The sequence below is a fragment of the Rhinoraja longicauda genome, chromosome 6 (genome assembly GCF_053455715.1).
Source record: "Rhinoraja longicauda isolate Sanriku21f chromosome 6, sRhiLon1.1, whole genome shotgun sequence".
NCBI classification, from domain to species: Eukaryota; Metazoa; Chordata; class Chondrichthyes; order Rajiformes; family Arhynchobatidae; genus Rhinoraja; species Rhinoraja longicauda.
In genome coordinates, this window is record NC_135958.1 from 14,171,244 (window position 1) to 14,194,397 (window position 23,154).

The 23,154-nt window shown below is 42.9% G+C and overlaps 1 protein-coding gene across 1 annotated transcript in view; it reads right to left on the reverse strand.

Moving 5' to 3' along the window:
- The window catches only part of hsf4 (heat shock transcription factor 4), a 52,553-nt gene that overhangs the window by 14,081 nt on the left and 15,318 nt on the right, over nucleotides 1-23,154 (reverse strand). Inside the window, exons 2-5 of the mRNA XM_078401674.1 lie at nucleotides 18,611-18,719; nucleotides 9,109-9,236; nucleotides 3,039-3,163; nucleotides 2,306-2,381 (exon numbers count right to left, since the gene is read on the reverse strand). Of these exons, the coding sequence (XP_078257800.1) occupies nucleotides 2,306-2,381; nucleotides 3,039-3,163; nucleotides 9,109-9,236; nucleotides 18,611-18,719 (438 nt within the window). The remainder of the gene's footprint in view (nucleotides 1-2,305; nucleotides 2,382-3,038; nucleotides 3,164-9,108; nucleotides 9,237-18,610; nucleotides 18,720-23,154) is intronic.

Sequence of the window (23,154 nt, forward strand, 5' to 3'; positions counted from 1 at the left end):
GAGATCAAAGGCAGGTGTTAGCAGGGTGAGTCAGCATGTGACCGCCCACTCACTGACATTCCCTCCACCTCATGCTAATCATCGGGTCAGCGTCAAAGGCAATTCTGCACGTTCTCAAATATTGATTAGTATCAAGGGGTAATGGGGAGAAGACAGGAAAGTGGGGTTAGGAGGGAGAGACAGATCAGCCATGATTAAATGGCGGAGTAAACTTGATGGGCCGAATGGCCTAATTCTACTCCTATGACTTATGACTTTATGACCTCCCTGCAGGCATTTAGTTCCAGCTCAGGCTGCCTCAAACAGTTACCTCACTATTCAGCTCCTCCATATGCCTCTGCCTTGACTAACCCTCACACATTTTCTCTGCCACGGCACATTCACACCTCAAACAATCCCTTGTTTTAGTCATAAAGTCTTATAGCATGGAAACAGGCCCTTCGGCCCAACATGCCCACACCGGCCAACATGTCCCATCTGCACTCGTCCTACCTGCCTGCATTTGGTCCTCAATCTTTCGGATCTCTCTGCCACATTTCTCAGTTTTATTGACTGGCAAACCTGCTGGTATCTATGGCATCAAAACCTGGTGACTCTTGTAAATGAACTTAGTGGGCTGTTTCTATGCATCCTGTACTTAATTGGGGATTGTACTTATGTATGGCAATAATCTTGCTGATCTGCATGCAAAAAAATAATATCACTGTACCTTGGTACACGTGATAATAAAATAACTATTGAACCCTCTACCTGAAGCTGAACACCAGTGCTTTGGAAGGAAAGGACTAACTTGTCAACTTTTCTATTAATGCCAGCCTTGCATTACCTGGTAGAGACTGTGTGATGAACCTACCCAGCCTGGCTTGAATTTGTAATTGACAACACTTGGGTCAACTAATAAATTGGAAACAAGATAAAGCACCTGCCTGCACTCTCAGCAAATGGAGTCAAGTTATTCAGCAAACGGTTTAAAGCGTGACTGAAGATGTTACAAAATAAATAATAGCAACTTCTCCACGTAAAAGCAGGGTCATTGTGCTGGAAACATACAGTAAGTGGAGCAGAAAAAGAAGCCATTTGGCCCACCACGTTTGTGCCTGCTCTCACTACAGCAGTCATGTTAGTTCCATCCGCTTGCTAATTTCCCCCAATCCTTGCAAATTATTTTCACATTTCTAAAAACACAAAAAAGCCATTCGGACTATTGAGTCCATACTGCCTTCCAAAGCATTCCATTCAAACCCATTTCTCCACTTACATCTTCCCTCAAACGCATTCCATTTTCCTCTTGAAAGCCTTGATTGACCCTATTTCCACCATCTTAACAGATAATGTCCGCAATCATAACTAACAGAAGCATAACATTTTTTCCCCCTCACAATCCCCTTGTAGATTTTGCCTCAAAACTTTCAACCTGTGCCTCCTGACCCTAGAGCCATCCATGAAAGGGATAGATCTATTCTTGTCATCAACACTAGTCGTGATCCTATGCCCTCTATCAATTCTTCTCTTTATTTCCTTTGCTTTAAGGAGAGCAACACCTGCTTCTCCAATCCCAACTTTGCTGCTGAATCTTTTTCTGCCCTTTCTCACAGACCTTCAGAACCATCTTAAAGTGAGCAGAGCAGAATTGGATGCAACACTCCAAATGTGGCCTCACTGGTGTTTTTTTATGGGTTGAACATAATCTCTTGCATTTGTACTCCAATAACACAAAATTACGAGCTTTAATGCAACCTCACTCACGTACAACTATGTGGTCATCAGGCTGAATTGACAGTGAAGATACCAGTCATTGGCATTCTGTTTTGGAAGAGGGCTGTCACTCTCTTCAGCTTTTTAATTAATTACTGAAGGAGACATCTGGAGGCCAGCATTTATTCATTGTCAATACGTTGGCTGAAGCACTGGGATATTACAAGACTTCATGCTCTACATTTTTCACGTCACCTTGCCCTGTAATAGAGTCATAGAGTGATACAGTGTGGAAACAGGCCTTTCGGCCCAACTTGCCCACACCGGCCAACATGTCCCAGCTACACTAGTCCTACCTGCCCCGCATTTGGTCCATATCCCTCCAAACGTGTCCTATCCATGTTATGGGACTGAACCGCAGGTGTGTCGCAATGCTCTGTTGGGGCCAAGGGAAATATCAGAGGGAGAGGTTGCTTTTGTGCAGCTCTGGTGCCTGGTTCTGCAGTCGACCTCCCAGGGACCAAGGAGAGCCCCCCCCCTCCCCCTCCCAATTATCCCAGCCTCCGGCAAAAGACACCCAAGGGGATTGACGCATCCTTTCAGGTCTCACCTTGTTGATTACTTTCTGCTGCTGACTATGCTTCTGTCGAAGGGACACAACCTCTCGCCACAGAACTTCATTCTGACTGAAGAAAAACAGAGCATTAAAGAAAGTCTTACCCCAATCCAAGATAAAGAGAGTCTTACCCCAACCCAGGATAAAAGCTCGCATCTCCATTTAGCATAACAACTGATACTCTGGGCCCTACCATTGGATAGCCATTAACATCTAATTACTGGGTCCCAGGCTGCGCTCAGCTTCAGTTCATTTCCAATCTGACCGTTTCTAGGATCATTGCAAAATAATATTTCCTATGTTGAAATATAAGAACTGTATAATTTAAATTCTTTCACTTTGTACACCCACAGGTACATGGTATTCATACCAGGCTTCCCCTTAACATGTAATATATGGTCCAAAGGAACCAATTCTCATACAGTCCTATTACAGTAGTTCACAATTGCCATTAAAAGCTATTATCAATTCACTAGTGGCATCATTTCCCCCAATGAATACTTTGATTCACTTTCCAGTTTAGTGATAAATATTGGTATAATCTGGATACTTTCATTTTTTGAATCAGACATATTTGGGATCGGGATTGGCCTGATCCATTTCATGTACATGTTTACAATTGAGACGATGGATTCAAATCACCCAGTCTGTCATAAGAGGGACTTCACCAAGATGTGTCGCATTATCCCACTGAGGTTCATTGCGGAGCCCCACGCCAAGTACTGACTGTTTCATGTCCTTCAGCCGACAGTCCATGCTCTCTTGGTGGCCTCGCATCAACTGCATGTCATACAGCAGTTTGCTGACATCCTCCTGACGCATTTTGGTCTCTTCACTCTTTACAACTGACACCTGGAGTGAAGAGAAAAAAGATTTTGAAGTTAAATATTGGTTCACAAGAGCTCACTGCAATCAGACGATAAACAGTAGCGAAACACTGTCCAACTTGCAAAAATCCCTGTCAAATTTTAAACAAATTTCCAAACCTTGCCTTGAAATTCTTCGGCACTTAGATTAAAAAAAGCATATTTCAGATTTTTATTTAAATTTGTTAAGTTGTAGTGGCATCAACTGAATGACTGTATGGTCGCGTTATTTCACAATTCCTTTTCCCCATTAATTAAATGCTTCACCCTGGCTCTTTCTTTCAGTTTTGTTTGTTTCCTCTACTCTTGTGCAGCAGGTGGTGACTATTCCTAGAGTACCGTTAAAGAAACAAGGACCGATTGCCGTATATATGACACATTTCAAGCATTTAGAAGCCCCCAAAATGCTTTGCAAAGCAAATAATGAATTTTGACATCGCCATTACATTGCAGAAATGGAATGATTGGTTATTTCACCCAGTTTGCTGTTAGTTGTGAGTTATATTGTTATCTGGGATACAAGGAGAGTTTACATGCAGTGGAATCTTTTATATCCATCTGTGAGAGCAGATCAAGCCCTTTGAGGGAATATAAATCATCCATTCCACTCAGCAGCACCCCCTGAAGGGCCTGCTCTCATTGAGCAGCCCCCCCGGAGAAGGCACGCTGAATTTCATGCTATGAAATAAAGATGTCCAAGGTGAATCTACAATATGGAAAACAACAGAGATCTAGAGTTCCAAGAAGAATTTAATGGTGTGCGGAACTGGTTTTAATCCCTCAAAGGCAAGAACTCTACATGGCAAAATAACAGCCACATGTGACTCAAAGGTAGTGAGGATAAGCACCAGGGAACATTTTAACAATAAAGGCAAAAACTAACAAAGAGCTTTGCACGGGTGAGATTTAAAATAGGGACAACACTGATGATAAGAGGTATAAAGAGGGAGTATGAAAAATAATTTGCAAGATCAAAGATCAAAGCAACTAATTAACTGTGTTGGAAAAGGCTTTAGGAAATAATGTAGGCCCCTTGAAAACACATGGAGATCTTGCATATGAAAATAAGAGGATATGCGGGATAATTCCCTTGTATAAATATTTACAGTGCAGAATGAGGACGGCATGTCAGATATCCAAAGGAAACTCAGGGAGAGCAACTCATGAAAACCACAAACACAAATAATGAAGAAAATAAAGGCTTTAAACAAAAACACATCCCAGAACCAGATGGTTCCTACCCCTAGGTATAATGAAGACTATAAAATTCAAAAGTTCCTCCAATTCAGCAACTGGTCATTTAGATTAGATAACTGCACTCACCACTTGCTCATTTAAGTACATTAAGCGAGGGAAACCACAAAATAATAGGTTAAACAAAAGGACACAAAGTGCGGAGTAACTCAACGACACCTATCCATGTTCTCCAGAGATGCTGTCTGATCCGCTGAGTTACACCAGGACTTTGTGTCCTTTTTTGTATAGACTAGTATCTGCAGTTCTTTGTTTCTACAAAATAATAGATTCGATTTCTGCTTTGAGATTATCGGGGTGTATAATTAAGGACAGAGTGACTGAACACCGTAGGTTCGCGTGCCGATCCGGTCGAAGGCGAGGTAGGAAAGCCCTGCAGGAGCCTGGGGCTTAGCTGGATCGGGAGCCACTCCAGTAAACCGAGCGCTCGGGTGGACTGGACTTTGGAAATGGCACCAAAACATGGTGGCGCCCACATGTGTAAATATGCAAAAGGAATTTCACTGTGCAGTTACACATGTGACAAATAAACCACCATTGGACCATTAAATGGCAGTTTAAAGATCCATCACAAAGTGCAGATATAGTCTGCAGATATAGTCTGAATAGTATGATTGAAATCAGATATGATTAAAATATATGTAGAGGAGGCCAATGTATTCAGTGGAGAAAGGGCTGTTGTGGATGTTGATTACATGGGCACTCAGAAAATATTTAATAAGGTGTCTCATGAAAGAGTATTAAAAAGTTAGAATTCAGGAAACTGAAGACAAATTATTGATCTAATTGAGCTGCAGGAAACAAAGAGTAAGAATAATGGATAAGTACTCTAATTTGGCAGGATGTGCCTTCTGAAGTTTCACATTTCACACAGTGTTGGGCAACAACTATTCATTGAATTGAGAAATAGCTTAGATGATGGGATAAAAAGGCACACACATTACACAGAGATGAATGGCATTGCAAGAATGGCTGTCAGAAGATATAAATTATAAAGAGTTAGTAATAGATTACGTCAATGCTTAACATTGTAGCAAATGGGTTTCAAAACAGACAATTGTGAAGCCATTCACAACTTAAAAGGTATAGAACAGTAAACAGCAAAGGTTTGGCAGTTGCGGAGGTAGAAAGAAATGTAGTGGGATTCATGAGTCTTAAATAAGGTGAGAAAATACAAAAAGAATCAAATCCAACACTGCCCTTTTTACCTGTAGGAATGAAATGAAGGAGGATGGCTGCAATGTCACACAAATATAAATCTGCATTGGAAACGACCAGGAGTTAGAATATTGGACAGCACATAGAAAGAGGACATAACTGGTCTTAGAGGGAGTGCAGTGCAGATTTACCAGTGTGACACTTGGACTCCAAGGCTTCAACCACCAGACGACATTACACAGTTTGTCTCAATTCCAGAGAATTGATCCTAAATTTGTTGTATTCCCTGCGATTCAGATGGTGAACAGGCGATCTGATTGAACCTTTCAAAGTCTCATTGATAGGTTAGAGAAATAACTTTTTTCTGCTGTTCGGAGAATTTAAGATTAAGATCCATATATTATGAGTTAAAGACACAATAGGTGAACAAAATGATCTTGGTGTACGTCCAAAGATTGCTGAAGGCAGCAGCATTGGTAGAAAGAGATGTGTAAGAGGGAACTGCAGAAGCTGTAGATTGGACTTTTTTGCTTTCCATCACAGTGAGGAATGTGGGGGAGTCGCTGTGGTGGATGTTCATGTTAAAAATTTATTTGGGTGTCTTGTTGCTCTTTATTGGTATGACTGTATGGCAATCTGAATTTCACTGTACCTTAATTGGTACATGTGATAGTAAGCAAACCTTGAAACCGAAGATAGACACAAAAAGCTGGAGTAACTCATCGGGTCAGACAGCATCTCTTTGAGTATACAAAAGTTTGAGGGACATTGGAAGGGTTGGTAGTGAGCTTTTCTGCTGAGCAGGGGTACCTATAATCAGAGACCATAGATTTGATGTAGGGGAAGAAGATTTGGTGAGGATTTGAGGACGGATTTTTTTTGGGGACTCTCTGGAACGCTCTACCTTATGGATTTGTGGAGGCAGGCTCGCTCTCACAACTATTAATTACTTACATGAGTAATTGAATTGCCGTTGCTTAGAAGGTTTTGGACTGAGTGCTGGGAAATGGGATCATAAAGACAGAGGAGTGATGGCTGACGTGGACAGTGCACTGATGGGCCTATTGCTGTGCTGTACGACATTATGACTCAATGAGCGTAATATTGTTTGTTTGCTTCTGGAATCCAGTAAGCAATCCAGTGTAATCAGAAAAAGCAAATATCCGACATCCCCACTGAGAAAGAAAGTTGATAAGGAATCTGATAATTTTGCACTGATTCTTGAATTGAAGAACCTGACACAAATCAACACAGCCATAAATTATCTTTGAAGGTCACTTGTCTCTGGAGTAATAGTATAGGAAAATAACTGCAGATGCTGGTACAAATCGATGGTATCACAAAATACTGGAGTAACTCAGCAGGTCAGGCAGCATCAGGACCGTCCGGCGCGGCCTGCAACCACAACAACCTGACCGCGGGAGAAGACGGCAGGGGAAGGGAAAAGACATTGTGGCCTTCCATCAGTGAGGAGAGGACTGGAGGAGACTCACTGTGATGGATAACATATAACATATAACATATAACAACTACAGCATGGAAACAGGCCTGTCCGGCCCTACCAGTCCACGCCGACCATTCTCCCTGACCTAGTCTCATCTACCTGCACTCAGACCATAACCCTCTAATCCCCTCCTATCCATATACCTATCCAAATTACTCTTAAATAATAAAATCGAGCCAGCCTCCACCACTTCCACCGGAAGCCCATTCCATACAGCCACCACCCTCTGAGTAAAGAAGTTCCCCCTCATGTTACCCCTAAACCTTTGTCCCTCAATTCTGAAGCTATGTCCCCTTGTTGGAATCTTCCCCACTCTCAAAGGGAAAAGCCTACCCACGTCAACTCTGTCCGTCCCTCTCAAAATTTTAAAAACCTCTATCAAGTCCCCCCTCAACCTTCTACGCTCCAAAGAATAAAGACCCAACCTGTTCAACCTCTCTCTGTAGCCTAAGTGCTGAAACCCAGGCAACATTCTAGTAAATCTCCTCTGTACCCTCTCCATTTTGTCGACATCCTTCCTATAATTTGGCGACCAGAACTGCACACCATACTCCAGATTCGGCCTCACCAATGCCCTGTACAATTTTAACATTACATCCCAACTTCTATACTCGATGCTCTGATTTATAAAGGCAAGCATACCAAACGCCTTCTTCACCACCCTATCCACATGAGATTCCACCTTCAGGGAACAATGCACAGTTATTCCCAGATCCCTCTGTTCCACTGCATTCCTCAATTCCCTACCATTTACCCTGTACGTCCTATTTTGATTTGTCCTACCAAAATGCAGCACCTCACACACTTGTGTGTTTTTGGGGTTGTGTAATTTGCCTATTTTAATGCTTTATTGTGTAATCTGCCTATTTTAATGCTTTTATTGTTGGACTGCGGGTGACTGAATTTTGTCCAAAAAACTTGTTTTTTGGATGACAAATAAAGTTATCTTGAATCTTGAATCTCTGGAGAGAAGGAATGGGTGACGTTTCGGGTCAAGACCCTTCTTCAACCAAGAAGGATCTCGACCCGAAACGTCACCCATTCCTTCTCTCCAGAGATGCTGCCTGACCCGCTGAGTCACTCCAGCATTTTGTGATACTCTGGAGTAATGGTGATGATTTGCTGCAATGTATTCAAACATCTTTTAATTCTGGGCACAACAGTCTCCTTTGTCTGACTGCTTTGGATTCTGCAGGGCACTTGGAGACTGCTTAGTAAATGTTTAAGCTAAATGAATTTAATTCAACCTGTTTATCTCAACATTGACTCAACTAAATGCAAGATTGCTGATTGCCACCTGCATTGTATCAATGGGGAAATTCTTAATCTACATTCCCAACTGCATCTAACATTCTCAGATAGGTATGGTGTAAGCTTAAAGGCATGTCTTGCCCCATTATATATCCGGTCTCCCAACATCAAGGCCACACTCAAACGTGAATCTGGTGTACACATTTTATTGGCTTTGCCCGCCAACCTTATAGTTCAGGGGTAAGGAGACCTGTGGGTGCTAGATTATCATGAATCTTCTTCTGTGGACTTCTATAAAGTAGAAAATGCACAAACTATTTCATCCCTTCAGCTTTAGCTCACACCCCAGTTCTTGTTACACCTGTCATTTTGAAGATCTCTCCATGTATACACCCCCCATTACAGTGCAAGTCCATATTCAATATTCCCTTGATAATGAAGGTCGTTACTGTCCACCTAGTCTAAGCCAGCTAACAGAGAAATCCCTTTTCCAGTAATTTTCTCGATAATCTGAGGTCAATTTACTGCGGCCAATTAATCTACTGACCTTCTTGTCTTTGAATGCAGAAGCAAACCCAAGGACCCCGTGGAAATGCACGAGAACAGACAGCAATAGAGGTTGTGATTAAACTCGGTTCAGTAGAACAGTGAGATAGCAGCTCTACTAGCTACGCCTCTGTGCCACTCTCCCATGATGCTGATGTTGATTTAACTCACAGCCAAGGGCATTCACAGTTTGTTAGAGGACAGCTTGAAGTCCGCACCTTTCTCTTGATGTGCTCCAACAGGTGCTCCTGGCCCCGGAGGAAATACAGGTGCTGGAATTCTGTGTCATCCCGTTCCGGCTTCACCAACCCGCTTTGTTCAATATTCACCACCTTCCGGAAACCATCTGAATGAAAGACATCAGAGAGAAATGAAACTTCTGCCAGTGTGTAGACATTGTTAATAAAAGCAGAAAGTGTGGGAAACTGTCAGCAGGTCAGGCAGCATCTGTGGGGGGAGAGAGAGGCAGTGAGAGAGAGAGGCAGCGAGGCAGAGTTAATGGAGTGAATGTTTCAGATATATAATCTTCATCAGAACCATGAAAGGTTTGAGATAAAGCAAGTTTTAAGATCTGTGATGGAGCAAGCTGAAATCAAAACAGAAAAATCAAAAATTCTTTAGCCTCGCTCGGACAGCAAATATCTTAAATAAAATATATTCTATTACAGCCCTTCTCTTTTGCTCTTGCCTTTATTATTCCTTTCTCTTGTTTGATCTCTATCCTTTCCCAGTTCTCTTCCAAGGCCATTGCCCTGAAAAGGTAACACTGTCTCTTTCTCACTCTTTCTCTACTGAAGCTACCTGACCCGTTGTCTTCCATGGGCAGCTACTGTACCCCAGTTTTTGTAGGTTTGTATACAGATGTTAATTTACTGTCCTGGAATGTCTCTGGAATGTTTTTCTGACATAGTTAAAAAACACCTGGCTTCTACTTAAATTGAATTGAATTGAAAGATACAGCATGGAATAGGCCCATCAGCTCATTGTCCACACTGACTATCGATCGCTGTTTGCACTAGTTCTATGGTATCCCACTTTCGCATTCACTCCCTACACAGTGGGGACAATTTACAGAGGCTAATTAACCCACAAACCTGCACCTTTTTGGGATATGGGTTGAAACCAGAGCACCTGCAGGAAGGTCATAGAGAGAATGTGCAAAGTCAGCACAGACAGCATCCAACGTCAAGATCGAACCCGGGCTCTGGTGCTGTGAGCCAGCAGCTCTACCAGCTACACCACTTGGCCACCCAGAACCTGCATCTACATCTTAAATCAGATCAGAATCTGTCTCTTAAATCAGCCCGATTCTCAGGCCACAACCAGCAGAGAATCTCTGGAGTAACTCAGCGGGTCAGGCAGCATCTCTGGAGAAAAGGAATAGGTGATGTTTCAGGTCAAGACCCAACTTCGGACTGAGAGAAACAAGAGATATAGAAGGTACATGGAACAAAAGGGAAACAATAGATATGGAAGGTACACAGAACAAATGAATGAAAGATATGCAAAAAGCAACAATGATCAAGGAATGGTGGAGCCCGCAATGGTCCACTGATGTCTGTGGGGAAGGTGATAACATGTTTTACAGACAGTGAATCTCAACAGGACGACAGTGAAACTTGAGTGCACCAGGTTTGATCTACTCTGTTCAGTCTCTGTGGCTGAGAAAGGTTCTGGGTAAGGTCAAATTAAATTGGGGCATAGCAATTTAAGATTTGTTAGAACTTTGATGGTAACTTGTTGCCAAACTCTGCTTAACATTTTGCTAGGTTAACAAACACCACTAATGTATATGCAGAACTGCTCAGTGGAGTATGGAAAGAATTGTTAGATGTTACGAGTTAGAACAAATGGAGGACGTAATGAGGATGGACAGCTGAATATATTAAGGTATGAAATTGGAAGACAAAGTAAGTTGAAGGCTCCATTGTGGAGATACACTCTGAATACAATGCCTGTTTAAAGATGATGAAAATGCTTAACCTGGATAGAAAAAGCCTGGATAGAGTGAATGTGGAGAGGATGTTTTCACTAGTGGGAGAGTCTAAGACCAGAGGCCATAGCGTCAGAATAAAAGGACATACCTTTGGAAAGGAGATAAGGAGGAATTTCTTTAGAGGATGGATCTGTGGAATTCATTGCCACAGACAGCTGTGGCCAAGTTAATGGATATTTTTAAGGCGGAGATTGGCAAATTCTTGATTTGTCCAGGTGTCAGGGGTAATGGGTAGAAGGCTGGAGAATGGGGTTGATAGCAAAATATAGATCAGCCATGGTTGAATGGCGGAGTAGACGATGGGTTGAATGCCTAATTCTGCTCCTATAACTTATGAACATGAACTTAACAACTTTTAATGGGGATCTCAGCCACTAATTTTCAGCTTTGTTTTCATCCTATACTTCAAAGGGTGGAATTTTCCAGCCTTGAAAACATTCAACGAAAGGGAAAGGCTATACTTGAACTCACTGGCTCCAACCTCCAGCTGCAACCCAGAATTGAATGAATAAGTTTATTGGCCAGGTATGCATATACAAGGAATGCGACTTGGTGCTCCGCTCACAAATGACAACACAAACGTACAGTTAGCAATTAAGAATAACGCATAACCACATCAAAACAATAAGGATACAACATTACGGTCGAAACATGTGGGTGAAAATAAACCAGAGCAAAAAAGAGACTACAGACTTTGGTTATTGAGTAGAACTATCACTCGTGGAAAAAAGCTGTTTTTATGTCTGGCTGTGGCTGCTTTGACAGTCCAGAGTCGCCTTCCAGAGGGAAGCACTTCGAAGAGTTTGTGGCCAGGGTGAGAGGGGTAAGAGATGATCTTGCCCGCTCGCTTCCTGGCCCTTGCAGTGTACAGTTCGTCAATGGGGGGAAGGTTGCAGCCAACAACCTTCTCAGCTGTGTGAACGATCCGTTGTAGCCTCCTTATGTCGTGCTTGGTGGCTGAGCCAAACCAGACCATGATAGAGAAGGTGAGGATAGCAGTGTAGAATTGGACCATCAATGCCTGTGGCAGATTGTGTTTCTTCAGTTGCTGCAGGAAGTACATCTTCTGTTGGGGCTTTTTGATTGTGGAGTCAATGGTGGCCCTCCATTTAAGGTCCCTGGAGATGATGGTTCCAAGGAACTTAAATGACTCCACAGATGTGACTATGGTGTTGTTGATGGTGAGTGGGGGGAGGGGAGGGGGATCGCTTCAAAAGTCTACAATTAGTTCCACTGTCTTGAGTGCATTGAGCTCCAGGTTGTTGCGATGGCACCAGGACGCCAGCTGTGTCACTTCCCATCTGTAGGCAGATTCCTCCCCATCCTGGATCAGTCCAATCAGGGTTGTGTCATCCGCAAACTTGAGGAGCTTGACAGAGGAGTCTGTGGAGGTGCAGTCATTGGTGTAGAGAGAGTAAAGGAGAGGGGAGAGTAAGCAGCCTTGTGGTGCTCCTATGCTGAGGGTCTACGGGTCCGAGATGTGCTTTCCCAGCCTCACATGCTGCTTTCTGTCCGTCAGGAAGTTGATGATCCACTGACAGAGGGGTTCAGGCACAGTCAGCTGGGAGAGTTTGTAGTGTAGTAGCTCTGGCACAATGGTGTTAAAAACAGAGCTAAAGAAATTGGACTAAAAAGGATTGAAAATGGGCTGTGAGGAAGTCCAAAAAATGCTCGGTTCCCTATGAAAAACAGGGTAACAATGACAGTCATGGAGATAATGCTAATTTTGTTTGTTTAGTTTAGTTTGGAGAAACAGCATGGAAATAGGCTCTTAAGGCCACGGAGTCCACACCGGCCATCGATTACCTGCTCACACTAGTTCTACGTTATCCCACTTTCTCTTCAACTCTCCAAACATTAGGGGCTGTTCTTACAGAGGCCAATTAACCTACAAACCTGCACATCTTTGGGACGTGGAAGGAGACCGGAGCACCCGGAAGAAACCCACGTGGTCAAAGGGAGAACGTGCAACTTCCACAAAGACAGTACCCGAGATCAGGATCAAACCTGGGTTTCTGGCTCCGCGAGGCAGCAGCTCTTCCAGCTGCATTACTGTTGTAGAATAGGAGTTCAAATACTTCACTTATATTACCCAATAGATTCATTGTGCACATTAGGAGAGGCTTGCTTGTACCTTGTTGTCTAAAGTTATTGCCATCTCCATTGCACTTACTGAGTTGCACTGTGCTATTTGCATTAATAATCTTCCAAGAATCTGTGTATTGACTGAAATAATTCAGAACCAAGGAAATCACTAATTGTGTTGGATGCTTTACTTTAATCTCCATTTGAGTTTGATTTATTTTGTATTGAATGCTTAATTAAGTGTAATATGAGCTGTGTTTGATGCTTTAATTTTGTATTCAATCACTTGATCTGATTTTTATTTCATGCTTTCATTTTGTGTTCAACAATTTAATTTGAATTTTATTTCATGCTTTAATTTTGTTTTCAATCATTTAAGTCAAAGACAGCATAAAAATAAAAGAAAAGGCATATAATATTGCAAAGATTAGTGAGAAGCTAGAAGACTGGGAAGCTTTCAAAAACCAAAAGAAGGTAATTAAAAAGGCAATAAGGGGAAAAAAGATAAAATATGAAGGTAAGGTAGCCAATAATATAAGAGGATACCAAAAACTACTTCAGATATACAAAGAGTAAAAGAGAGGTAAGAGTGGACATTGAACTGCTGAATAATGAAGCTGGAGAAGTGGTAATTGGGAATAAAGAAATGGTGGACAAATTGAATACGTTTTTTTGCGCCAGTCTTCACAGCGGAAGATACCAGCAACATGCCAAAAATTTAAAGAGAGTCCATTATTAAGCATGAAGTGTCCGATTACTTAGAAACACATGATAAAATAGGCAAAAGTCAACATGGTTTTGTGAAAGAGAGAGCTTGTCTGAAAAATCTGTTGGAATTCTGTGAGGAAGTAAATAGCAAGATAGACAATGGAGAGTCAGTGGATATTGTGTACTTGGATTTTCAGAAGGCCTTTGATAAAGTACCGCATGCAAGGCTGCTAAACAAGATAAGAGCCCCTGTTATTAGAGGAAAGATACTAGCATGGATAGAAGATTGGCTGAATGGCAGAAGGCAAAGAATGGGAATAAAGGGGTCTTTTTCTGGTTGGCTGCCAGTGACTAATGGTATTCTGCAGGTGTTGGGATTGGGTCCATTTTCACATTGTATATTAATGATTTGGATGGACGATAGCTTTGTGGCCAAGTTTGCGGATGATACGAAGATAGGTGGATGAGCAAGTAGTGTAGAGAAAGCAGGGAGTCTGCAGAAGGACTTAAGATAGGTTGGATGAGTGGGCAAAGAAGTGGCAAATGGAATGCAGCATGGCAAATTGTGCAGTCGTGACTTTGGGAATAAAAGGTGCAGACGACTTTCTAAATGGGGAGAGGATTCAGAAACCGGAGGTGCAATGAGACTTGGGAGTGCTGGTGCAGGATCCCGAAAAGGGTAATGTGCAAGTTGAATCCGCAGTAACAAAGGCAAATGCAATGTTAGCATTCATTTCAAGAGGCATAGAGAATACAGAAGCAGTGATGTAATACTGAGGCTTTATAAGGCACTGGTCAGACCGCATTTGGAGTATTGCGAGTAGTTTTGGGCCCCATATCTGAGCAGAGATGTGCTGACATTAGAGAGGACCCAGAGGAGGTTTACAAGAATGATGCCGGGGATGATTGGGTACGATGCGCATTTGATGGCTCTGGGTCTGAATTCGCTGGAGTTTAGAAGGATGAGGGGGGACCTCATTGAAACTTACCAAATAATGAAATGCCTCAATAGAGTGGATTTGGACTCTATTGTCCACTAGTTCGAGTGTCTCGGACCAGAGGGCGCAGCCTCAGAATAAAAGGCCGTACCTTTAGAAAGATGAAGAGGAATTTCTTTAGCCAGACGGTGGTGAATCTGTAGAATTCATTGCCAAGTCTTTGGGTATTTTTAAAGTGGAGATTGACAGGTTCTTGATAACTAAGGTTGCCAAAGGTTACAGGGAGAAGGCAAGAGAATGGGGTTGAGGGAAAGATAGACCAGCCATTGAATGGCGTAGACTCGATGGGCCTATGACTTATGAAGTCTAAATGTTTGATCAATTTATGGCCACAGATGATAAAGATAGGGAGCCACTGATCTAACTATTTAATACAACACAACTGTTCCAACTCTGTTGGGTAACTTTTCTTCAAAATGATTCTGGTTTTCTATAATCAATTTTGACATTTTTCAGTCAGTCATTTTATGTCCTTCATTACCTCCTCCGCCTCTTCTACCTCGTCCTTGTGGGATTTTGCTATTCTCCCCAAGCTCTGCTGAGCGGCTGTGAACTTGCATTAGCGCTAAACTAATACACAGCTAAAAGTTAAGCCGGGTTTGGCAACAAGTTACTGTCAAACTGCTAACAAATCTCAAGTTGCTAAGCCGCAATTTAATTTGGTCTTTCGCAGAACCATTCTCAGCCTTAGGATTGGACAAAAGTGTTGAATAGATCAAGTCTGGCACAACTGCAGACTGTGGTCATACCTTCCCAGAATTATTTATTAATGTTTTCCAAACCAGCTATTTATGAAACAGAAGAACAGATCTCCTGAGCTCAAGCCCTGTTACTGATGGATGCAGGACTGGAGTGGGCAGACATCGGCCTTTATGGGGAGGCTTAGGGTTGTAAGGATCACGAGAAAAGAAGAAAGGTACAGAAGGACCATAACACGCTGATTAAAATGTTAAGATCGGAAGCACTTAACATTTTAAGTGGGCACGGTGGCGCAGCGGTAGATTTGTTGCCTTACAGCGCCGGAGACCCAGGTTCGATCCCAACTACGGGTGCTGTCTGTACAGAGTTTATACGTTCTCCCCGTGACCGCGCGGGTTTTCTCCAAGATCTTCGATTTCCTCCCACACTCCAAAGACATACAGGTTTGTAGGTAAATAGGCTTGGCATAAGTGTAAATTGTCCCTAAATGTGTAGGATAGTTGACAAGCAGCCAACTACATTAATCTCATCCCATTTGTTGCCATTGCCAGCATATTGTACTCTATTATATTATTCTAGGAAACACAATGAAATAAATAGCCAAATATAGCTATGAAGTTATAATAGGACCTTATTAACTCTCCATTAATTTGAATACATGGAAAACCTATGCCACTACAAATTGCAGAACAAGGTTGTATTTAAAAACGCAGCTTCACAGTTGTAAAAGTAGGCCACATACAAACCTTTGGGAAGCAGCTTCTGCATAATCAGTGCAGTTTCAGGCATCTTCAAGATTTACATCGCTAAATAACACATTTTAAAATCAAATAACTATTTTTAAACACGGCATATCCTCTGCCTTTGTCAAAGTAATTAGATTACCAATGTACATCTTTGCCTCCACAAACTGGAGACCATACATGGAAATTTCACCGATAGGCACTGTGCCTGGAGCATGGCAGAAAGTTTATATTTAGTTTTTGTTTCATGTCTGGCGAAGTTACTGTAGTAGGGCTAGATACCTCAAAAATTCTCAACTCATACAAATATTTCAAAACATGGGTTCAGCTTTATAACCACAACACACACACACACCGCACACATTTAATAGGGTCATAGAGACATTGAGTCATGCAGCTTGGAAACAGGCCCTTTGGACCAACTTGCCCACTCTGTGAAGATGCCCCATCTACACCAGTCCCACCTGCCTGTGTTTAGGCCATATCCGTCTAAACCTGTCCTGTCCATGTCCCAGTCTAAATGTTTCTTAAACATTGTGATAGTCCCTGCCGCAACTACCTGTACAAGAACGTACAGGTTTGTAGGTTAATTGGCTTGGTAGAAATGTAAAATTGTCCCTAGTGTGTGTAGGACACTGTCAATGTGCGGGGATCGCTGGTCGGTGCGGACTCGGTGGGCCGAAGGGCCTGTTTCCGCGCAGTATCTTTAAAAAAAAAAAAAAGAAACTCCTCCTCTGGCAGCTCGTTACATATACCAACCACCATTTGAGTAAAAAGGTTGCCCCTCGGGATCCTATTACATCTTTTCCCCCCTCACCTTAAACCTATGTTCTCGATTCCCCTACTCTGCTTAAAAAAGACTGTGCATTTACCTTATCCAATCCTCTCATGATCTTGTACACCTTCTTCTTCTGCAGCCATTTCACACATCCGCAAGAGAAATCAGGACAAATGTCCACAATGGTGATCAAGCAAGTAGGTTTTAGGTAGTGCCTTGGAGAGTGAATCTGGCAAGTTTAAGGGGAGCATGGGAAAGGAGGTCCTGGTGAGCTTAAAGGGAGAGCAGAAGACAGAACACGAGTCTTTCAGAGGAGTGCAGCAACAAGAGACTCTGAGTGTTAAATGGTGTGTGGAAACCAGGGCTTGTGAGTTGAAGGGAGCATGGGAATCAGCACTCATTGCTCACAGAACTTGCACTTCTTTGATTTGTTTATTCATTCACACGGTGTGGATATCATTGGCAATGCCAGCATTTACTGTTCACCCTAATTTCCCCTAAACCGAGGAGGCAACTCAGAGATAACCACACAGGTTAATAAGGAAAGCAGGTGTCCTTCCTTGAAGGACATGAGCCAGATGGTTTTTTAATGATGCAATAAAATATAATTTCATTTTAAAAATTAATTCCAAATTTACTTAATTAGATTAAAGTTACCCAGCTGCCAAGGTGGGATTGAACTCATTTATCTGGATGAATGGTCCAGAACTCTGGCTGCAAGTCCAGTAACTTAACCAACCCACGACCGCACTATTACCTGGGTAATGGTAAGGACAATGAAAGCTTAACTTTTCATTCTGTTAGATATTCCTCTAATATACAAACAGAACAAACATTAACTGAGAAGGTACATTAGCTTGGGATTGTAAAAGAATAATGACAGATTTGATGAGTGGGAAAAACTGGTAGATAGAGATGAACGTGGAGATATGAAAAGCCATCCACTTTAGATCTAAAATTTGCACGCGGGTGTTTACTGAACGGCAAGTTGCTGGAGACGGCATCGATGCAGAGAGATGGGGTTGGGGAGGGGCCACGGTGACGCAGAGGTAGAGTTGCTGCATCAGAGCGCCAGAGGCCCGGGTTCGATCCTGACTATGTGGAGTATGTACGTTCTCCCCATGGCTGTGGGTTTTCACCAGGTGCTCGGGTTCCCTCTCACACTCCAAGACATACAGGTTTGTAGGCTAATTGGCTTCGGTTAAAAAATAATTGTGAATTGTCTCAAGTGTGTAGAATAGAGCTAGTGTAGGAGAATTGCTGGTCGACGCAGACTCGGTAGGCTGAAGGGCCTGTTTCCGCACTGTATTTCTAAAATAGATTTTAGAGTCTAACAACAACGAACTAACAGGTAGTATAAAAGCAAATTATGCTAATTAAGCTCAAAATTAAAAGGCTATTTAGTTTTAAAAAAGTTAATAGCAATGTTAGTCTTTATTTCAAAAGAGCTAGAATATGAAAAGGTAGAAGTTACACAAAGATACAAGGAATTGCAGAAACTGGAATCTTGAGCAAACCACAAAGTGCTCAAGTAACTCAGTGGGTCAGGGAGCATCTGTGAAGGATATGGATGGGCAACATTTGGGGTCGGGAGCCTTCTTCAAAAGTTACACAGTATCTGGATTATGTTCTGCACAGTGCGCCTCAGGAAGGCCTCATCAGTCTGTCCAGAGCAACTCTCTACAATCCTCAGCAACTGGTGGTATCACTTACACATGTTTAGCTGCCTCACGAAGCTGGCCATGTTGTTGTGTTTGAAGTATTTAGGCAGCACTTCCTTAGCAAACCTGCCCTGATCAAAGACATGGAAACTGGTCCCATTCTAGAAATGAAATTTAAAAAGAGAAAACACACTTGTCACTTCACGGAACGTCTAAATTATAGGGTCAAGAGAAATAATAAACAAATCTAAGCATAAATCCAAAAACTATTACTGGCACCCTCCCGAAAGATAGACAATTGATGAGTCTCTGTCATTAAATGGTAAGCACATTCCAGAGCTCCACTGGAGGTTTTGAAGAATCAACCACTGGCTGCTTCCTGCTCACGTTTTTCTAACATCAGGATGGTCCCAAATTGGCCTGTTGGCCGAAGAGTAAGCACTGGCAGTGCACGGTGATAATATTGTCCCTTGTATAATCAAAATACTTACTGGTACTTATTAAATCCACACCCAGAACACCTAGACACATGTGGAAGGGTGGAGGTATGGAGAGATATTGACAAAGGACATGTCTTTTGCGGGTCGCATTCTAGAGCATCTCCTGCAGTGTGCGAGTGTCAAGATCAGCTGTAATATCAAGTCACGAGGTCCATTTGTGGCAAATGGACATCGTGACCCAATGGGAAACATTTCATTTCCCATGGTTTCCCCATAGCAGCAGCAGAACCTTTCCTGGGTTCCTTGGTATAATACGTACATCCATGCTAGTCTAGTCTCCAACGCATTTTTGGTGTTGTCAATGCATAATGTCAGTAAATAGTATAATTTACATTAAAAAGGCACATAACTGTGAACTTGTGCAAGTACCGGGGTCTAAATTAAATGGTAGTTATGTAAAGGAAGCAATGCAATCCCAGAACGCGTCACTGGGTGCAGGGATTGTGTGATGGATGATGAATGCGTGGTCATTTAACCTGGTGTGGGATACGGACACATCATGTTTTACGCGGGGGTTATGTGCTTGAAAATTAGTGCGCAATTCAAAAATATGTAAATTAAACATATGTGACCGCGTGTCAGCAATAAATTTGAATGCGTTATTCCAAAAATACTAGCACATAAATCAAGCTTTGGTATTAAAGGAACAAGCGCGCTATTTCAAAAACGCATAAATCAAACGTGTGTAAATTGCGAAGTGCTTTATCTCCTTAATGTAATTTTAGCAATCAGCCATACTGGTGTCAGTACATACCCACAGGGCCCAAGATTAAAACTCTGTAGACACTACTTAAACCCGACTGCTATGTGTCAAGTTTGCTCATTCCATAGTTTAACATGCTGGAAAATACAGCAGAGTAAATGCATTAACAGACATTGATGTACTACTTGATGAATGAGGTGGAGTGGAAGGGAGATATCTATTCATGCAATGCTGCCAAAAGGCTCACAGCCCCATTTGCAAGACTTGATCAGTGATTACAACATCAGATCCCATCTCCCAGCAACTGAACACACAGTCTGCATTCACTCAATGCAAGACGACCCAATCAGCCATTTACCAACAATCACCATCAATCAGGACTCACCCAATATTTAAATAGCCACCCAAGATATAAATTTCCATCCCAGTCACCAAACACTAGCAGCTGTGACCCAGACATCGCCCAAGTATATTGCACAGCATTCACTGACACACTTTCCCTTCCCTTCCAGGGCATGGTGGCACTCAATGAACAAACCAGAAGCAAATTATAAAGAAACAAAGGGGCTCCAAAAGAGAGAGCACTGGAGGGGTACAAGTCTAATCTTGCACAGGAATTTGCAAACTCAAAGCTCCTCTTTTTCAGCTCCATGTGCCATTTGCACATTCAATCATCATCCAATGCCTTTTGTCCAATGTCTCATTAACTCCCAATTCTGGGTGCCAATAAAAGATGATCCTGCAGCACATTGCACAGTAGTCCCAGTAGTCAAAACACTCTGTCAGGATCCTGGTGTTCTGCTCACTCAGGTTGCAGGCAGTAGCATAGTCACGACCTCAATATATTCACCTCCAGTGCATGGGCTTCAGAGTCGACACAAGAGCATCGTCCACAGAGGACAGTCATTGAGCTGACGTGCACGATTAAAGTGGTGCTGCTTGGTGAAAAGAACATTGTCCTGCCAAGTGAGATGATAAACTTCACAGGTCCAGTGACCCAGTTTGAATCTGACCTTTGATGCTGTCCATGTGAAGTTTACACATTTCCCCTGTGGCTATCTGGCTTTTCTCCTGGTGATCCGGTTCCCCGCCACTACGTCCTACGTCTCAAAGACACGTTGATTGGTAGATTAATTCACAAAATGCTGGAGTAACTCAGCAGGTCAGGCAGCATCTCGGGAGAGAAGGAATGGGTGACGTTTCGGGTCGAGACCCTTCTTCAGACTGATTGGTAGATTAATTGGCTACTGTAAAATTGCGCAGAGGGGTGGCAGCACAATCAAGGGGGGTAGGGTGGTTAATGGGGAAATTGGAATTAAGAGTCATTGTGTCATACAGCACGGAAACAGGCCATTCAGCACAACTTGCCCATGCCACCCAAGGTGCCCCCTCTATATTATGCCCACCTGTCTGCACTTGGCCCATATCCCTCTAAACCTTTCATCTGTCTGTCTGTCTGTCTGTCTGTCTGTCTGTCTGTCTGTCTGTCTGTCTGTCTCTCTATCTATCTCTATCTATCTATCTATCTCTATCTAAAACTCAGATCTTGTGTATATATATAAATATATCCATATGTATCTATATATGTATTTCTGTGATTTAGCCAAAACGGTAAACCATAGCGCCACAAATTTTCCGCCACTTTAATCACCACTCTCGCGGCGACTGTTTACAATACATTTTATTTAAATTGGTCGTATATTTTTAAAGTTTCAGACATTTGTAAGTTTAAAACTCTCATTTCTAAACACATTTTTTCAAAGTGCTGTGCGTATGACGTCACCATAGAGCCCGCACGGCCTCTCTCTTCACTCGCTGATGGATGCCGTTAGCAGAGCCGCCCGCCCGCAATCAGGTGCTCTCCTCTCCTCTCTCCCCTCGCTTCTCTCTCCCCTATCCCCTCTCTCCCCTCTCCCCCACAATCTCCGCGAGTAATCTCAGCTCGGCTAGGCCACAGCCGCCGCCGCGCTGCCCGTCTCGAGTAGTCTGGCGCTCCATCCTCTTCCTTGCACGCTCGGTAAGTGGTTTTCGTCACCAACGGCTCCACGGAGGGGAGTGGGCGTCGGGGGCGAGTGGGGGCACTCCCCGGCCGGCAACGGGCCAACGGGTCGTCAGATGGGGGAGGGTTGCCGGGCTCGCAGGAGATGTTTGGACGGAGGGTTGCCGGGCCCGCAGGAGACGGATCCACACCCGTCTAGTATCTTTTAAATGTTGCTATAGTACCTGCCTCAACCATCTCCTCTGGCAGCTCGTTCCACATACCCACCACCCTCTGTGTGAAAACAGTTAAATTACTGTTACATTAATCAATGAGTGCAGTGTACATTTAGGTGGGGCATCGATGGTCCACAAGGATACAGTGGACTAAAGGGCCGTTTCCATGCTGTTTGACTGTGAATATTCATATCTATCTTTTTTTGCCCCCAATTTTCTTCCTATCTCAACTGCTATTTCTTGCTGCAGTATTCCCTAACTCTATGCATTGCTCTGGATCTTCATAACATTTAGACTTTACTTTAGACTTTAGAGATACAGCACGGTAACAGGCCCTTCGGCTCACCGAGTCTAAGCTGACCAATGATCACCCTGGGCACTAACACTATCCTGCACACTCAAGACAATATTTTACATTAGACAATTAACCTACAAACCTGTCTTTGGAGTTTGTGAGGGAACCGGAGCACCCAGAGAAAACCCATGTGGTTCCAGGGAGAACATACAAACTCCGTACATATAGCACCATAGTCAAGATCAAACCCAGGTCTCTGGTGCTCTGAGGCAACAACTCTATCGCTGCACCACTGTGCCACCCCGTCTATTATTAAACTGTGAACAAAAACAGTCAGTAGACTGTTCTTTCCCAAAAGGCATCCCTGTTGAGTGTGATTCTTTCCCATTGTTAATTCAACAAAACCGGTCATTTATGGGCTGGCATGAAAAAATGTTGCTGGATTGTTGAAAAACAAATGGTTCACTTCTGTCCAGCTCGGAAGAAAACCTGCCAGTGGCATCCTGCTCAGGCCGATGTTTGACTCTGAACTCAAGTTACATGGCTGACTAAGAATACATTCAGAACAACTATTGAACAGTAGATAGACACAAAATGCTGGAGTTACTCCAGCATTTAAACCAGCATCTGCTGTTCTTTCATACACGACTATTGAACAGCACAGCATGCAAATCTCTAGAACACATTTCAACAAAAACAACAAGTAACAAGAACTGTGTAAAGGTGCTTCTCAAACCGGCAAAAGGAAACAGCTGCCAAGCCAGGAAGAGGGATTACGGATCGTGAGTGAAAGATGGTCGACATAGATAGGTTTTGAGATTTTTAAAGCAGGAAGTTCTAAGGAATAGAACCAAAGCGATTTAAAATGAGTCGCCTTTGGGAAA